The sequence below is a fragment of the Aulonocara stuartgranti genome (assembly GCF_965226115.1).
Source record: "Aulonocara stuartgranti genome assembly, chromosome: 3".
NCBI lineage: Eukaryota > Metazoa > Chordata > Actinopteri > Cichliformes > Cichlidae > Aulonocara > Aulonocara stuartgranti.
Window position 1 is genome coordinate 24,121,234 of NC_138941.1, and position 19,922 is coordinate 24,141,155.

General features: G+C 38.8%; 1 protein-coding gene across 4 annotated transcripts in view; it reads right to left on the reverse strand.

Moving 5' to 3' along the window:
- pde5ab (phosphodiesterase 5A, cGMP-specific, b) overlaps positions 1–19,922 on the reverse strand; it is a 114,736-nt gene that overhangs the window by 46,026 nt on the left and 48,788 nt on the right. For all 4 annotated transcript variants that reach the window (XM_082511085.1, XM_082511086.1, XM_082511083.1 and 1 more), the window contains exons 4-8: positions 15,167–15,256; positions 14,412–14,483; positions 14,012–14,101; positions 13,781–13,918; positions 835–917 (exon numbers count right to left, since the gene is read on the reverse strand). In XM_082511085.1, coding sequence (XP_082367211.1) covers positions 835–917; positions 13,781–13,918; positions 14,012–14,101; positions 14,412–14,483; positions 15,167–15,256 — 473 coding nt within the window. The remainder of the gene's footprint in view (positions 1–834; positions 918–13,780; positions 13,919–14,011; positions 14,102–14,411; positions 14,484–15,166; positions 15,257–19,922) is intronic.

Sequence of the window (19,922 nt, forward strand, 5' to 3'; positions counted from 1 at the left end):
ATTCACACCAAATTGCACAAGCACTTTTTTCTATGCTGTTCCTAAGTGCTTCCCATCTAACATTCCGGTTAGTAGGTGATCTGCTCTACCACCTGAGCTATAGACCAAGCACACAGCTCATGGAAATGGCAGCTGTTTCCACCAATATGACCATGTGCCCTACAACGCCACAAAAACCGCTAATTCAGGGAACACAACAAACTAACAGCAACCAAAATCTCCATCATCCACCTGAGTTGTCAGATGTAATAGGAGTGCACATGTATCTCAAAACAATGTTCATAATGGATGGTGTCTGAGAAAGGCTTCAGATGGCCTCCAAGTCAGTAAAAGCGTCCACATCATCATGGTAAATGGGTTGTAACCCAAGATCTGTCAACTTTAACCTAAGGACAGTGCAATGAAGCCAAAAGGGCCCAGCTAATGAGGACCAAAAGCTTTGTACTGAAATCCTGCAGTTGAATATCTAGGAACATGGCAGGTGAAGAATTTGGATTACCTTAAAAAGATCCCAACAGGCTGCAAATCAGCTCAGCAAACTTAAGAGTATTGAACCCCTTGTTCTTGTCTACACTGTATCAATTCAGTGTGACTGAAGGGGCATAATAAGACTTTCATTACTTCCAAAACATCTCCTTCTACATGATGATAATAGATCTTTGTGCAAGTGCCCATTATGCAAACATCATCTAAAGGCCTCTTAGGGAGAGAGAAAGGACAGTTTTCAACATTGCAAAAATACTGATGAAAATAGCTAGAGTATGCCTGAAGGCATAAAGTCATTAACACTCGAATGCCATTTTAACAGGCTTGTGCTGAGGGTGATCCTCTTACCTTTTTGGGGCATCTAGGACTTCACCAGTAAAGTCCTTCACCAGTTCCTCATAATCCATGTGAAAGACGCTGGAGAAAGTGTTCTGCAAAAAGAATGAAAGACAGTTTACTTCTCTGAGATGTCAAAAACATGACTAATTTGGATGGTGGAGTTTGGTGAGGTGTAGGGGATAACAAGAGGTAGAAGTTGCTATTAGAAGCAAGATTATAAAAAAAACATTCAGAATTTTGTGTGGTTTAATATAAACATAAACATTTCTATGACTTGCTGCAGGTCTACTGTGTGTTTTCTGGCTATATTGATTTCCTCTTGCCCTTCAGTTAAGCTACTAAAGCAAAACCCAGCATCCAGATGCCTCAAGTTAAACAGAGGTACTGTGCACAGCGCCTAAAACAGATTTCCTAGCATGAAAAAGGGATGTTGATCTATTACCTATGAAGCCTTGCCAGAATGAGAGTTTATTTTGACATTCCAGTCCTCTTTTCTCCTTTCCCCCCTTATAGGGACTTGTTTCTCTCAATCTGCACTCCCAACCCTTCACAAAGGATACTTTTTTTTCTATTTTAAAAAGGTTGGGACAGGATGTTAAAGACGAATGATCTTTCTTCATTTGGAAAGATTGCCCCCATTATTGTACATACTTACACATAGTTTTGCTCTTGGGTAACTGATCTTTTTAGGTGAGTGTAATAAAGCTGTTTTAAACATAAATAGGACCAAACGATGTTATGACATTTATTGGGGTCTTTGGCAAGTGAAATAGTTTATAACAGGATGACACATGATAGTGGAATGTTTTCCTGCATGTGGGAACACTGGAATAAATTAGGTTTGTCTTATATTCATTCGAAGCATCATCATGTGAAGGAAAGACGAAGAAATAGTTAACTACAGCAGATTATAGATTAAACAGATTAAACATACAAGTCATTAAAGAAATCATAGTGGTGGTTTATGTTGATATAAAAAGCCCTATTTTGTTGTTCAGATAGGAAAATAATAAGACGGTCGGAAATGGGAAAATCAGAAAATGATAAAAAGAAAGTCTAAAACATTGGCTGGTTTCTACGCACACAAATTCACTCACGCTAATGGCGTAATATGTTTTTAGGAAACAATTTCAGATTTATTTCTACTGGGGAGAGCTAAACTATACAGAACAACAACATAGTTATGGTGGTGTGCCAAATGTCAAACCCTATCACATTCACGCACCAAGCCAAACATCCACATCTCCACACTATGAACATCTACTGTGCACATATTTACATGCAAAATGCTAAACACCATACAAGTGCATGCATTCGAGAGCCCATATATTAGATATGGGCGCTCACATACAAGCAGACTCTCTCTCTCACACACACACACACACACACACACACACACACACACACACACACAATATATAGCACTGTGTCCAAAGAGATACCATGTACTGCAGTAAAATGAAGTGAGCTAATGCAGGCTCACATCTTAAAAAGTTCCATGTTATTGTTGGTACAGTCAGTGTTTAAGAACAGCACTTTCATTTAGTAGACTTCCTACAGGAAAGCTCCTTTCCTAGACAAAATGTTATGTTAAAATCCAAAGACTTGTGTGTCCTGCTTGAAAAAGTACAGATATCTAACACTGACACGTGTATACAGAGGGCTGTCTTGTAGATAAGGTTAGAAGAAGTCTCTTCTCAGAGTAAATGTTTAGTAAGAAAGGAAAGAGGTAAGAGAGAAAGGGGGATTGGTATAAAAGAAAGGGAGACAGCTAGTCTGACAACTTGTGAGGTCAGGAGAGGGACAAAGACACACACACATGCCCAGAATCTATACGCAAACTTAAGCAGTGGTTTGTAAAAAGGAGTCACTTTACCCAAAAACATCGAGAGCACCTGAGAGAATTGCGGGTGAAGTGGTTTTGACATATTAATCACTTTGAGATACTCTTTAACCCTTGAAATTCAGTTAATCATTGTAAGGTTATAAAGCCATTTCCACACTATCTGAAGTCCATCTTGATGCACGCTCAATCATCCAGCTAAGTAAATCTCCAAAAGTTGATTCTGTTCATTTGGACGTAGCGTTTTGTGGGAGAAACGTTTCGTCACTCATCCAGGTGACTTCTTCAATCTCAGCTGACTGCAGGTTTCCCCAAATCTTATAAACAGTACATTTGCATAATAATAATAATAATAATGGATTGCATTTCTATAGCGCTTTTCGAGACCCTCAAAGCGCTTTACAATCCCACTATTCATTCACTCTCACATTCACACACTGGTGGAGGCAGCTACAGTTGTAGCCACAGCTGCCCTGGGGCAGACTGACAGTAAGAGGTAGATGAAGTGTCTTGCCCAAGGACACAACGACCGAGACTGTCCAAGCTGGGGCTTGAACCGGCAACCTTCCGATTACAAGACGAACTGCTAACTCTTGAACCACGATCACCACAATGACTGAAAACAGCCCACTGAAGGAACAGTGGGCTGGGAGGTCAGTTCCTTAATCTTAATTATGCAAATTCTCATGACCATTGATCAACAACCACTGATCAAAGCCCACTGATCAATGGCCATGAGTACCATTCACAGAGAGTTGGGTAATGGCTGCAATCACAGTCCTGTAGTCTGTAGTCTGAAGTCCATCATTTTACACTGTGAAAGATTATTCACAGATAGTTGCCAGTCTTTCAAGGCATCAACATCCCAGCAAAGTCACCCCAAAGTCAGTTGATGACTGCAAAAAAAACCCCCAAAAAAACCAAAAGCCGCACCTCAGACTCTACAGGCCTCAGTTACAATGTTAAAATTTGTGACAGTAGAATTATAAAAACACTGAACAAGAATGGCTTGTTTGGAAGGGCTGCAAGGAGAAACCCTCTGCTTTTCAACCTTCAACATGACTGTAGTCTCACCACAGTGAGACCCAAATGACCACAAACTTCAACGAACTGAAGCAATGTTATAGAGAAGATTGGACCAAAATCCCTCCCCACTGATGTGAAAGTTTTACAGAAAATTATTATTTCAAGTTACTCAGATTACTGCTGCTAAAAATAGTTCTACAAGCTAGTGAATCTTAGGTTAGTTTTTCACTGCTTTTGTAGCAGAAATCCAGAACCTGGTAAGTAAAAGATTATATTTTTATTATCTTCTGGCCTTTAAATTGCAAGAGGACATACTGCATGAGGTCTCAAACAAAGTGAGGGTTTGGGACCTATTGGGTAATCTCTCCCTCTGTGCAAAGTAATTTTATTATACTCCTCATAGTGAAGTCCAAGGTAGACATAGCTTTATACTATTTTCCATACAATGGTTATTCTGAAATCGTTATGACAGCTGCTTTCTTTGTCTGGATAACATTCAGAACAAGCAATCATCTTAATTGGGCTAACTGGGTTACAATAAATACCAGACAAAGTAAAGCACCAGTGTTTTGTAACCTAATGCAAACCATTTCAACATTCCTAAGCCAGTTAAATCAGGCCTAAACACAAACATTAAACAGTGAACTGACTGTGCAGTTGATGCTTTACAAAACCAATATGTAGAAAAACTCAACATTCAGTACAGTTACCCACTAGCCAGATGGAAAGAAATATAAAACTGATCTGTTGATGTTGGGACTGGCAATGAGATTGGAATTGCACTGCTTAGCCAAGTGCAGTGATGTAGGTAAGTGAAGATAAATGAATGCTGAAATCTATTTCCTGAAAAATATCTCTAATGAGAAATATAAGACATTGTACATGCTCGGATCGTTCCTGAAAAATAAACCCAACCCAGCAGTCCACCCAACACATCTGGTGCTCCGTCATCCACTTCACTATATATAAAAGTATATACATATCACAGATATCAACAAGACAATATATTCTGACATTATGGTGACAGGTCATAAGAAGAGCACATGCGAGTATCCATCATGTTGTGGCTGTTTAAAGGTTGCATTGGTGCTGCCTTGACTTGAGTGATTTAAAGTATTAATGGTTTCAGCTTTATCCAGATTTAGGCATGCACATAATGTTTACACATTAGTACATACTGTTAAAAAGCTGTTATATTACTAAGTATGGGTTCATTTTACACATAAATGAAAAAAATATTGCAATTAATTAAATATTAAATAAAATAACTAGATATTGTAATAGTTAGAATGTTGTGCCTAAATGTGGTTTATATTATTTTATATTATTTTTTAGCCTGCAGCTGCTAATATGTATTTTTATAGAGTGAACATATCATAGATTACTACCAGGTATATTTAATGATGGAAAAGCTATTCTGATGAGCCTTACGTCTGCTGGACAACGTTAAGCCCCAAAAGATTATTTTTTCAACAACAAAATTAGATCTTTTTATTTTCTCCTCTCTGAATCACCCTGAATCACAGCTTTCCTACCAAAGAATTCCTCCTTGTGGTCCCTGTAGTAACATCTCTTTCTGGCATCATCTTTGTTGTTGTCCACTCACTCACTGCATCAACCTACAGTGGTACTAGGGGGAAAAAGTGGTTGGAACATGTGCAACATGACCAAAATTAGTGCAACCACGTGCAATGAACTTGATTCCTTATTTCAAAGGAAACAAAGCTTTGCTTTGAAGACAGAGAACCAGGTCTCTGAGTACTTCCAGTCAGTTGCTGTCTTCATAGCAACTTTGGTGCATAAATCTGTGAATGTTCTCAGTCATCCAGGTCATCGTAGTCAAAGGAGCTTGCAAAGAAAAGCGTCTGGACTTCTTTAAGTTGCTTGAAGACGTTTCACCTCTCATCCGAGAAGCTTCTTCAGTTCTAAGGTCAAATGGTGGAGAGTCCCAGATATAAACCTAGTGGGAGTTTCCCCCCACAGAGGGACAAAAGGACCCCCTGATGATCCTCTAATCGCCTGAGCCAAGGTGGGAAACTGGGCGTGGGTCCCAATCAGCCAGAGTTTCGGGTGCGTTCATTGTGAAACCTGGCCCCACCTTATCATGCGAATTCCTGAGGTCAGATGGCCCAGGATGTGAGTGGGCGCCTTAACGCCTTAGAACTGAAGAAGCTTCTCGGATGAGAGGTGAAACGTCTTCAAGCAACTTAAAGAAGTCCAGACGCTTTTCTTTGCAAGCTCCTTTGACTTTGGTGCATAAAGATGGTAGAAAGGAGGAGTCAGTCTGGAATCAATTTCTGATTCAGTCCTGTCAAGTAACTAATTATATGGTGATGAACTGTGATTGCAAATCTGCTGCTGTTTTCCGGAGGAAGAAATTAGTGGCACAGTCTACAGTCTGGACATGAACATTTTATTTATATTTTATTGCACTCAAAGATAAGAGTGCAATGATAAAGTTGAAAACTGTATCCAGGCAGAAATATCTGCATTATGCTGATAACAAAACCTCGGCTCTTTGCAAGCACTTCCACACACCTCATGCTAACGCTAAGCTAGCCAAGAACCCAGAGTGATAGAGCTGAGTGAATGCCAACCACAGCCCAGTAGCCAGACCTGGACTTTCAACAGGTAACAAAAAATAGTCATTAGCAGTCAGGCTGGAGCCTCTGTTTCTACCTGTTCTTGTTTGTAACATAGAATCATTGTGGTGATCACTTTAAAGTCTCTTTGTGCTGTTTTTTATTTTTGCTTTGTGCTGTTGGCTTCGTGTTCATACATAAATACTAAGAGAAAGACTATTTGTGTGTCCTCATTAGCATAGAGATTTTTGTTGGTGCCTAGAACTGTAGCCTACAGGTATATAATGTTAGATGGTAATTATGAGACAACTGAATCAAAGTGATATCGTAATGGATTTTGAATTTTTATCAATTTTCCATCCTTAGGTAAAACTCCCTTTCTTACCTCAGGTTAAGAGCACTTCTTTTCTGCAATTGTTTTTAAATTTACTAGAGTAAGGTGATATTAGATCTGCTCTTTAGGAATGCACCTGGTCAGCACATAAAGAAGCTGGATAATGTCTATTCAATTCTATACAATTCACTTTTATTTACACAGTGCCAAATCACAACAACAGTCGCTTCAAGGCGCTTTATATTGTAAGTTAAAGACCCAACAATAATATATACAGAGAAATACCCAACAGTCATATGACCCCCTATGAGCAAGCACTTTGGCGACAGTGGGAAGGAAAAACTCCCTTTTAATAGGAAGAAACCTCCAGCAGAACCAGGCTAAGGGAGGGGCGGCCATCTGCTGGTTGGAGTGAGAGAAGGAATAAAATAAAAGACGGAATAAAAGACATGCTGTCGAAGAGAGCCAGAGATTAATAAGAACTATAATTGTGCTTTATGTTTTATTACTGACTGTCAAAATCATGTACATCATTGTTATGCTGCGGCTAAGCTGTCATCTCTGCTTCCAGACTTGCCTATTAGTTATTTTTGTAAATACATCTCTTTTTGGGAATGGTCATTCTTATCTGTGTGTTTATATGTGTACAAAAGCGAAAACAGTACTACCTACACTCTCACAATACAGAACTGAATTAGGAGAAAACACTTTTAAATACGCTACCTCTTTTTCCTTGAATAATAAACAGAAGGATCTGAAATTTTCAATCAGAACAGTTCTCTTGGTCAGTGTGACTGCTTTTAATGTTGCTCTTGTAATGATCTGACTTCCAGTCAGATCATTAACCAGGGGTTAATCATACAGGTTTTCACTGCTCTGTTTTTCCATGACCAGTGGAGGTCACTGGCCGTCAGCCCCTAATCTTTGGATGTTTGTGTGAATCTGCTGATAGTAAAACAAAAATTTCAGTTTGTGTGCACCCACACATTGTGATTTGAGGTCCTTGTACCTTTTGAGATGCAGAAATTCTGGAACCATGGAACCCGGGCTAGTCAAGTGACCAATTGCAAGATATAGAAAAGCTAAGAAACAATTCAAAGTTTGGTAAAATACATCTAATCAACCTTTTTTGAATTAAGCCAAAATAATCTAATCTAATCCAGAACAACAGACAGCTATTCCAACTCCAAATCCACAGTATTGAAGTTCTTCTGTCCTCCTGGGCAGCCCTACTGGGCTCTGGGTTTTGGTGTGTGTGGTGGTTTTTGCTCGTCCTTGCTCGCTCTCTGTCTCGCACTCCGTCACTCTCTCTTTGGTTCTCTGTTTAATTGTCTCCGGAGGTTCTGCCTTGCTGTGCCCTGTGTCCACTTTTATTGGACACACCTGGCAGCAGGCCTCTGGTCTCAGGTCACTCACCTTTCTCCCAGCATTCTTAAGGCTGTGGAAATTCTCCAGTTGATGCCATTTTGTCGTGTTATCACCTGTAATGTATTGACAGGCCACCATCTGACCATCGTGAATATTCCTCATTTACCTGTTTAACATCTACCGAGGCCCTGTTTCAGTGGGAGCTGACGGCCCGACGTACGTTTAACTTCCCGAAGGACAAGTTCTCCTTTGCCCTGGTCCTCACAGAACCCAACATCCAGGGCAAGTTCATCGTGGCAGGGGAACCCCAAAATCAGGTCCTACACCTGATCCTGATCCTTTCCCTTGTCAACATCATCATAACAAAAATGCATCCCTAGGCCTGCTTTTCCTTTTGTTTGACTTCCAAGGAGCAAAAATTACAGTGTGGGTGATTGTGAGCTGTTGACTGTAGTAAGTTGGCATCAGAGGAGTCAAGGCACTGGCTCGAGGGTACAGAAAAACTATTCAATGTCTGGACCTAGCATACATCCAAGCAGTCAAGCATCTCAATTCTTGTTAGGCCAGGTGGGCATTGCTCTGTACCCATTTAAATTTCAAAATAACTTACCGCCAATGTTCACAAAATGTAAAGCCAGATGCTCGATATTCCCCCAAGGACACCTCTTCCAAGCCAGAAACTATCCTTTCACCAACGTCTGTGGTGGGAACTCTTACTTGGGAAACTGAGTGCCAAATAAGAAGTGATTAGCTCTCCAAACCACATCCTGGAAATGGACCACCTGGCCACCCTATTCTGCTTGCAAGAAGGAGAACACCACCTCTGTAGAATCACACAGGCGGCTCTCCTCTGTACGTACAACAAAACAAATGCCTGGACGATTAGCACCGGCTTGCTGCTCATGTCTACCGTCCTGGTCAGAAGGTGTTTGATGGGTAACCACAGTCAATTATGTGCTTAGTCCAGAAAACAATCTTGGAGTTTTGTAGGCCCCTTTGAAGTTAATTCATAGATTAATCCTGTGACTGTCCATTTAAAACTTCCTAGACACATAAAGATCCACACCTTTTTCCATGTGTCTTAGCTAAAGGCAGTGCTCTCTTTTCAAACACCGGTAACGCATTGACAGGTCACCATTCATCCTTCGTAAATATTCCTGTGACTAAAGCTTCTGTGACTTCTTGTATAGACAATCCCACTGTGCCTGCCCAGTCACTGGAACCCCTGTAGTTTAATACTGTGTGTTTTGCTCAGCTGCCAGCCTGCCTGCTTCCTCATGCTCATTGCTCCAAGTTTTCTTGTGTTATCTGTGGATTATCTTCCAGCCCTAGGGTCTCATTCTGTGCTGCGCATTGGCAGGGACGATGGTGGCAATGTGATTACCACATATATTCGACTGATATATATACTAATATATCTATTAAAACCTTTAATTCTACATTAAAAATACAGACATAAAGATGAATGTCATGCACCAAAGGCCATTTTCTACTCATCAGAACCCTGTGCCATCTTAGTTAAGTAGCATAGTCATGTAATATTAACTCTAATTTTTAAAAATAACTATTACTCATAAAAGCATAGCTACAAATTAACAAGTTACACTGATGTAGTGATTTTTGATATTACAGTATAGGTCACTGCTTGCATATGTACTGTGACATCAATGCATCTCTTTAGAGTTGCACTGGAGGTGCATTCAGCTTGCTCCTCACTTTCTAACAATAGGTGTCATTGCTCAAAAAAAAAAACAAATTACCACTTGACTGCTGGACAGAAATAAAAGTTGAAAAAGGAAACAAACTAACAAAAAAATATCAAAACTTCTAATTTTCTCCAAAGTTTGCACCACTATGATTAAAAAATGAATTTAAAAAATTATTCCACTGCCTATTTTTTCTTGCTTAAGAATATTTTACATGTTTTGCCTTACTAAAAACTGAATGGTCTTGTTCAAGACAGAGGAATGGGAACACTAACAAACCACTGTTTAATGCAGTGTTTCATTCAGCAGTGGAATATTTCCCTGGAGCACCTGCTTTGTAAAAGTTTCTTCCATCTCCCAAAATATCTCTTGTTCAAAGGTTGATCTGCCACATTCCCCACTGTACTAATGTTAACATAAAGCACCTTACATAAGGCCTATATAAGCTACCTGAAGTGTCTGTCAGTAGTGTTAGCTTTGAAAATTTCTGACCATAAAAGGAACTCCATGATAGTTTTAAAAAAGGTGATAAAAATAGCATGTAGGGTGTAACATGATGTTTTGGAAGCAATACCACACCTCTAATCTTCTCAATGAATTACTGCTCTTGGATAGGTCAAGCAAAAGGACAGAGGGCCTGTTCAAATAGACATAATATGAAAAGAGAGTATCCATTGCACTTCTTGAGGACAACTTGCCTGAAAACATACACAAACAAGAAAAATAAACAAGAAGCACTCAGCGAGTGCAAACCTCCACCAAGGCTGCTCACAGCAGCTTTTACTTTTGTTTTATTTTTTAATATGTATCTTTAAAAGTTTGTAGTGCAGTAAAATAGCACGTTTTGGGGTCAACTTCAAAGAAAGGCAGATGTCAGATATTTGGTCAAAGTTGACATGATACTTATAATGTGATATTTAAAGTCACCATATATCTGTATCATTTCCTAAATGTTACCAATACAAACAAAGGCATTTTAAGCATAGTTCTAAATGTAATATATTTTATGAAAGGTTTAACTTATTTGACCTTGAAGGAGGGGTCAGAGGTCAAATGTGACATGATATTTGAAATCCTTAATTATTTATTTATATCTTTATGGTACTTTCTATATGTTGACAATACACACCACAGTTGTAAGAATCATAGTTTGTAAGTTTTAGGGCTCTTTGTTAATTTTTGACCAATAAACGATTTAGCTGACCTTAAAGACCTTGGGTGCTGCAAGGCCAGTTTTAATGAATTGCTATAATGAACACACTGTAGAACCATACAAAGTTTTACCCAAACTCATCCAAAACTTTTAGAGCGATTCTGTTTACAGACAGAACGATGATTTGCATGCACGCATTACTAAAAACATGTTGGTGGAGGTAAAATAACCACAAAGATGATGACTAGAGCCTAAAACTACATATAAAATAAATTTTAAAGGTGCTAAACAAGAATTAGCATTTTCTTTGAGGTTGACAGTGATAATTTGTGACATGGATAGACACAATATGTTAAGGTTGCTAACTGCAACCCTTTTTTCATTTGTGTAAACCAGCCAAGTAAATATCCAAAAAGTAAATATGCATGGTGCCCCTAAAGGTGTGCCAATAATCCCCTTAGAAATAGTGTCAAAGCTTGACTTAGCAACACTTCAGGTAATCAGGCATTTGTTACACCAGGTGGATATCTTTTTTTGAAGAAAAGGTAAGGGAATAAGGTGAAAAAATAAAACAGTCACCACACTACAAAGTAGTGCACAGACAAAATCCTGAAGAAAGGCACCAATCTGTCTAAAGATCACAAAAAAATGTAAAGCAACTAATAATCCCAGGTCATGGAAGGTAATAAGAGATATTTCTAACACGAGAATGATCACAAGGAGCCAAAAAAAAAAGACAATGGAGAATGCAATGCAACAGATTTCCATTTGAAAGCTTGACACTGTGAGTCTTTAAAACAAGGAAGTCAAAATAGCCAATTTTGAAATCTAACTATTTTGAAACAGCTATTTAGTACCAGATATATCTTTAAAAAGATATAAAATATATAAAATATGATTTGTCCTTCTTAAAATCTACTCTGACACGCTGCTTGCTGGAATTAACAATTAAAATAGAATTAGCGCTTTGCCATATCATACCATTCACAGTAATTACGGGCATAATGTTGGGCAACGATAAGAAAATGAAATATCGTGATAGAATGTGGGTAAAACGCACATGCACAATGCCTTTGTTTTCATACGCACATGGCAGAAAAAGCATGTCGGCGACGCAGAATGAGAAGGGCGAAAGCTGAAAGTTGAATGAAACAGATGAACCAGAACTGGTTTGTAAAAATGCTGCAGCTTCAGTGGTGTGGAACTGGGTTGGCTTTCGTCCGTCAGATACACAACAAAGCACTATTTTTGGTAGAGCATGCCAGCGGGCCGTCGTTATTACCGTGTTGTTTGGAAAATACGGCACACTTAAAATCAATCCTTTGATTTTTCTGAAAATCGACAGTGTTATAAAAGTTATAATCCCGTGTGCCTCATGTATGAACTCTGGTTGTGTTTACTGACCTTGAAACGATTTTATGTAAACGGCGCTCGAAAATCTGTCAAATGTTTCAGTACGACTTTGCTAAGCTTCAACATAATATTACCGTGTTGTGTGTATAACCCCTTTTTAAGATTTGTGGATATTATACATGGTTATGCTGAGGATATGTCGGCCAATTTCCACTGGAAATGCCTTTTGGTTAAACTGTCAGCAAGGAATTTTCATTTGCACTGTTAAATTTTATATAACTTTAATGCACTTAGAAAACAGCTGCTTGTTTAAGTGGTTTTTTTGCACTAATAAAGTTGTGGAGTTGTAAAGTATTTTGTCTAGTGTCAATTATATTGTCAGTTATATCGTTATCGCAAATTTTCAAATGTATATCGTGATAAATAATTTTGGTCATATCGCCCTGCTCAAAATCACACTTTGCTGTTTTATAACCTTAACTTGTTTTGTCATCTACAGTTAGAGACAAAGCACAACTGAAAATGTTTTAAATATTTTAAGGAATATAGCAAACAACAAGGTAAGTTTACAATGTGTTTGTACTTGATAGTAAAGCTTATTATTTATTTAATATCTCACTATACTGTAAGTGTATTCTTCCTCCAAATTGCTTCACTGCACTTTCCTGTTTGGTGCATTTGTCATTTTTTAATTTTGACTTTATTCTCTGGAGGCTGTGTACTGTAGTTTAATGTTTGCACAGAGTGGCACTAAGAAATGTTCACTTTGTCTTTCTTTGTGCCACTGAATTATTCATGAAATTTTTCCTGCCTTATCAGATTGTATTTTCTCTCTGACAGTAAATATGGGACATGTACTAAATTGTTTTCTAATTACCATGAAACACACTTTTTATTGCACTAAGTTTATATCATAAGAAGGCATTCTGCAGCATCAGTTCAATGTATGTCTATTTTAACTACACATAAAACCAGAAGCAAGTTTTACATGCTGATAAATCTATCATTAAACACTACGCCACTTTATGTGGGAGTTTTGCTCTCTCTTCTTTTTTGAAATCTCTGTGATCTAGTAACTGACACTAGAAAGATTCAAATCACTCAAACCAATAGCTCAAGTTCTAAAGTCTAACTACAATAGGATTTTTAAAACGAATTTAAAAAATCCAATATTCCAATATATCATCTGATATTTCTTCTTTGTCAGACACGCACAGCCAATATATTTGCCAGAATCTATCACACACAAAATGTCCAGTTATAATAAAAAATGCAACCAGCTAAAATAATTTACACATATTATATATGACCTGTCTACAAGATATCAATCATGTCTTGTAATGAAACACATGAACTCTTTGAGGTGCTGCTTTTTTGTAACCTCACTTTAAATGACATCAAATCAAAATCTTCCTGCCCTGAGCTCTTAATGCGCTGCATTCAAACAACCACTATCGTACAGATCGAACATCCATTTAGCCAGTAAATCGTATCACCTCAGTTTGCATTCTTTGAAAATAGATTTTGCACACCAAGTACAGAAACATTAGCATGTTGCGAGCATGTGTGTTAGTGTGTGTGTGTGCTGACCATTGAGTCCTCGTCAGCGATGAAGACGGTACAAGCCTGGGCCTGCATGAAGGACAGGATGGTTCCTGCAATCTTTCTCAGTAAAACCTCCAGACACTGCTGCTCCTCAAAGATCAGACTGGCCAGGTCCAGCAACACCTACAAACACATACACACACATAAACATCATTTATGGATCTGAGCGTGACTGTATGTTCACGCTAACCTTCAGAAAAACACATTCGCACATACCTGATTGCGTCTGTTTTCCAGCTGCGATGTCTCATACAGCTGTGCGTTGTGTAGTACGATGCCTGAAAACGCCAAATAAGCTGAGAAGTCCTGTTGGAAAGAAACAGAGCAACATCTGAGTACCAGAAAGAGAGGAAAAATAAAGGGAAAAATGTAAGCAAAAAGATAAATTAGCAAATTAGAGAGCAACGAGAGGATGACATGAGCAGGGAAATATGGAGAAAGAAGGATTTTATTAAAGGATGGCTTCTTAAAATCTGATCCGCAGTTATATTTTAACAGATATAAGTCATATTGTCCAACACAAGTACAAAGTAACACACTTTGATGATGTCTTGGTGAAAATTCAAATGTTTTTAAATTGAAAAAAGTGTTATTTTAGGTGGAACCATGATGTAACCTTTTCATCCTGCTCAGTGAAGGCTCCACCGTCCCCGCATTTCTTGTTTATAGCCTGAGCCACTCCAACTACCTGCGATAAATTAAAAGAAAATGTTAAGTGAAAACCAGCAAAATAACATATTAAACTAGTATTGCAATAAGAAGGGAAACATCATCAGTCTGAATGTGCACTGATGTGCACATTACATTTAAATTATCTGCTAATTAATGTTATTAAAAGTTATACTAATAGGAAAACTGAAAGTTTGGTTTGGATAAGACGTATCAAGGTTCTTTTTAAATGGAGAATGGGGGCACAAATCTATGTAATGTTTTAATGGCTGCAGAGGCTCACACAACTGCAAATCACGAGTCATGTCATAATGCATGAATTATCTTTAGCTTCTCTCAAAGATGCATGCTCAATCATCGTCCAGATGCATGCCCAGTAAGGGGCTTCTCTAAAAGAATTAAAAAGAATTAAAAAGAATAAAAGAATGTGCCTTTTAAACGAATAAGTACAGTAAACTCTGCCAAACTGCTAAGCTGTGTGTGGAGAGTCTTATTGCTAGTACGCTGGAGAAAAAAAAGAAAAGGTTGTCAAAAAAGAAACGCTTTCTCAAGCAGATAATTCGAGATCTCAGATTTGATTGCTGTAATAGCCAGCACACACTGGACAAGAAGCTCCACTAGAATTTAAACATCTTATCTATGTAAAGGTAAAGTAAGGTTTAAAACAAACCATAACAAATTATATTGATCATGGCATCTCACCTCGTCTCTGTGGTTCTTGATAGGCAGACAAAGGATACTTTGGGTTTTGTAACCTGTGATGTGGTCGACCTCAGCGTTAAACCTGGGGTCCTGGGGGAACAAGAACATGCATATAACCCTTTTCAAAGAGCTGCTATCAAACATTTTGATACTTACATTAGCTTTCAATAGACACTGTTGTGGTTTTTTGCGCTGTAGCTTTTGAATGAAAATGCAAAAGCAATATTGTGATCCTAACCCTGTGAGCCAAAAGGTTTATGCTTCAAACATCTCTGAATGCTCAGCTTTTTGTGTTTTTGTAGTGTATCAAAGTACAAGCTGTTGAACAAGCAGGCGTGAGGCACTCCCATCTGTTGAACAACCAGTTCAGTGACCTGTACTCACCACAACTGGGTGTCCAATTTGCATAAAGAAGCAGATACTCTGTAGTAGCTGAACACCTGCAGCTACAATCATTATGCAAACAAATGCCTCGCTCTTCTCCAAAACAAACACCTCACGTGCATTAGAACTCTTATTGTTTGGGATCAGTGACAAAGAGGCTAACAAGAGCATACTAGGACCGCGGATGGAGACATGTTTTGTTTAGAGAACTATTCCCCTGTTTGCAGCTCTGCCACCCACCAGCTGACCTTTAAACACTCGGCTTCTATGTCCATTTCTATGATTCTCTAGACCCAAGAGATTTGTGTGTTTGTGTGTTGACAAAAACATGCATACAAGAGGAGTCCTACACTGACTTCACAGTTACACTCTTAACACAGCAAGTAATGGATTATATGACTGGCTCAGCCCTCAGTGGTGTACACACCGCCGTGTGTTGATACTATGAAAACAATACAGGCACACAGTGCATCATGCAAACAATGTACAATCTGTAGTAGCTTCATGTCCAGTGCTGCAATACAAAGTATAATAGGGAGCGCCAGAGCACTTTGGTCTCAGACTGCATTCGCTAAAGGTAGAATGGGAGGCAGAGCTGTCAGATATCAGGACCCTCCCAGTTTGGGTTCTGGAGACAAACACCTCTATTTTTAGGATTTCTTTTACCCTTCTTCTACCCTCGCCTCTTTTTGCTACCCATGTGTTTTATATACAACTACTGCATGCCCTCAACTTTTACCTTTTCTCTCCCATAGTTTGTGTTTAGTCCTTATCTCTGTATACGCTCCTTTTTTCTCATCTCTCTTCACTTCACCGCTGCTCCTCCCTTCAACTGATTTTACCAGGGATCTCTTTGTGTTAAGAGGGGGATACTAATAAGGAAGAATTCGTTAAATTGCTGCTGCTTTCTCTATAACATTGTAGGCTTTACCTTACAATACAAAGCACCTAGAGGTGACTGTTGTGAATTAGTGCTATATAAATAAAACAATAAATAAAAGTTTAAAAAAAATTGAATTAAATAGTATTACAGGTTGTATTGCTTTTTGTCAGCATGTGTTCGAGCTGTCCAGTAGTTTTTTTGAAAGAATTATCACCTCAAAACTCAATCTGTTGCTTTAATTTTCTCAGAAATCCTTAATTTCAGTATAAATTATATGACTCATTTTCTATAAAGTGAAAGGCCATTCAGTGAGACACAGCACTTTGGCAAACATTTGGTTCCATTCCTGAAAAGGTGCTCCCAGTTTAATTCAGCAATCCAGCACGCAGCACTAATAAGCTGATCACCGTCCACACACACACACAAGCTCCTTTGTAAATTGGTTTGGTCCAGGCTATTTCGAAAACACATTATTTAGTCCACTCCACAGAGAGCTGTATTAATATAAACGGGCAGAGGTGGAGCTGTTTTGGCCTGTGCTGCTGAAGTCAATGTAATCCTGTGCAGACTAATGGGAAGTTAAAGATCCAATCAGAGGGTTGGGGACTCCGTCAGATGATGTCGATAGACTTCCTGGAAGCAGTACGAGGTTCTGCAGCAGCACACAGGCATGTGTGTTCACACACACACACACAGCTTGCCACATCTACACTGACTGTCAGACTAACACACTGCATTTACCAACACAGCTGCAGTTGTGGCAGGGAGGCGATGCATACACAAACATTACGCATTATTATATTTGAACACAAATACGAGGAACTATAAAGCAAATAAGGTCAGCCATAGAAGCACAAATTAAATCTGACCTGGAAAACAAATCTCATATGTGCACTTTTTTTTTTACATTTCATGACACAAATCCATGCAGGCATTAATTATACACAATTATAATTTCTTCTGGGATTAATAAAGAACTCTGATTCTGATTCACACACAGACACACTCAAAAACACTTGAACCCCCAAGTGCACACTTAGCAGGTACACACACACACACACACACCCACACACACACACACACACATGCACATCCCATAAGTCATTCTTGATCTGTTCCTCTCTCTCTTTCTCTTCCAGCTCCATAATCATCATCTTGTGGTTGGCAGGCAACCAGATGACAGTGTTATCAAAGGAGGATGGTACCCAGCAGGAAATCTTTTTTGCACACACAGAATCACACCACACCAGTCCATCTTATTTGCTGCTGTGCATGTTTTGATTTACAGTGTCATGCAAAAAGTCTTGAGCTTCCCTTCATTTCTTTATTTTGCTTCAAGCCTACCAGACCATTTTGTAATTTTTAAAGTGGTCTTGGGCAGCAGTATTCCAGGCTTTTGGAAGGTCTTTCAAAGGGTTTATTTGGGCATTGGTGGATTTTTTTTTACTCTAGTCCTTGTACCGGACTATTTTCAGAGGAATGGTTCTATATTTATTGAGACACTTAACAGAGATTATTAATTAAGCCTGTCACAAAAACACATAACACAGTTATTCCAATTTCTTTAGCTGAATCTTTGAAAAATTACAAAGATAAAACAGTCTGACAGGCATGAAACTGCATTTTTACCCCAACAACATTATTATCAAAGAACTATTAGCTGAAAACTTGGCATATCTTATCATGGTGTGTGGCGTATAGTATTTACAGCAGATTGACAGAATCAAAAAATACAGAGAAACAACAACAGGGAGATGCATTTGGCCCTTCAGATGCATCTACTCATAGCTAAATTTCAGCGAGTGGTGTTGGGCATCTTGTCAAAATTGATCAAATTATGAATGCAATCTGGAAAGTATGTGATTAGCAACATGCTCATTTTTCAGTATGACAACGATACCAAACACACTGCCAATGCAGTACAAGCATAACAGCAGCATGCTAACAGTCAGGTACTTGCTTCCCCTGTACTCGGGATTTGTCCTGTAGAACATGGATGCTTTTGTCCTATATAGCTGTAATCAGGCCTCTAATTTGCCTTTTATCTGTGCACAGGTGCAAAAAAGAAGAGCAGCTTATGCATGACAGTAGAAACAGGCATCTAATTATTCATGTGCCAAAACACAGGTTCTATTGGCAAGAATTCAACAATCCAGCACCTCCACATGGCATTCATGTTTTCTGGTTTACACAGCATCTACACAGCATTTATACAAAATGAGCTTTTGTTTAAAAGAAATGTTATTTATATTTTTATAAATATGCTCTATATAACGTTGTTATATTTTAACAACATGGTGCCTAATTTATGTTTGTAAATATATTTAGCAAAACAATTTTTAATGCAGTGGCAGTTTGGGGTCACTGTGCAGAAATGAATGTGCTGTCATTCATATCTGTAAATAAATGCTCATCAAACACTGATGCTATTAGTACCTGTCGCTTTGTGTTACATTACATAAAGCTTTACATAAAGCTTGCAAAAAAATAAGAAGACTAATTATACAGTAAGGGAAAAAATATTTGAACTGCCAGCTGATTTTGTAAGTTTTCCCACTAACAAAGAAATGATCAGTCTATAATTTCAATGGTAGGTTTATTTGAACAGTGATAAATTAGGTTACAAATTAATTTGCATTTTGATGAATGAAACAAGTATTTGATCTCCTATTAGTGAGCAAGATTTCTGGATCCTAGGTGTATTTTATACAGGTAACAAGCTGACACTGGGAGCCTTCTCAACTAGTTACCTGTATAAAAGAACGCTGTTCACCATGCCCAAGACCAAAGAGCTTTCTAAGGATGTCAGGGACAAGATTGTGGACCTACATAAGGCTGGAATGAGCTACAAGACCATTGCCAAGCAGCTGGGTGAGAAGGTGGCATCAGCTGGTGCGAACATTCGCAAATTGAAGAACCATAAAATAACTCCCTCAATCCGGAGCTCCACGCAAGATCTCACCCCGTGGAGTTTCAATGACAATGAGAACAGTCTGGAACCAGCCCAGAACGCTAGTTACCAAGAAAACAGTTGGTAACACACTATACCGTGAAGGACTGAAATCCTGCAGTGCCCACAAGGTCCCCCTGCTCAAGAAAGCCCATGTACAGGCCTGTTTGAGATTTCCCACTGAACATCTCAATGATTCAGAGGAGGACTGGGTGAAAGTGTTGTGGTCAGATGAGACCGCAATCAAGCTATTTGGCATCAACTCGTGTTTGGAGGAGAAGAAGGAAAACTGCCTATGAGTCCAAGAACACTGTCCCCACCGTCAAACATGGAGGTGGAAACATTATGCTGTGGGAGTGTTTTTCTGCCAACGGGACAGGACAACTGCACCACATCACAGAGAGGATGAATGGGGCCACGTACCGTCAAATCTTGGGTGAGAACATCCTTCCCTCGAACAGGGCATCGAAAATGGGTATGGGTGGGTATTCCAACATGACAATGATCCAAAACAAGCGGCCAAAGAAACAAAGGATTGG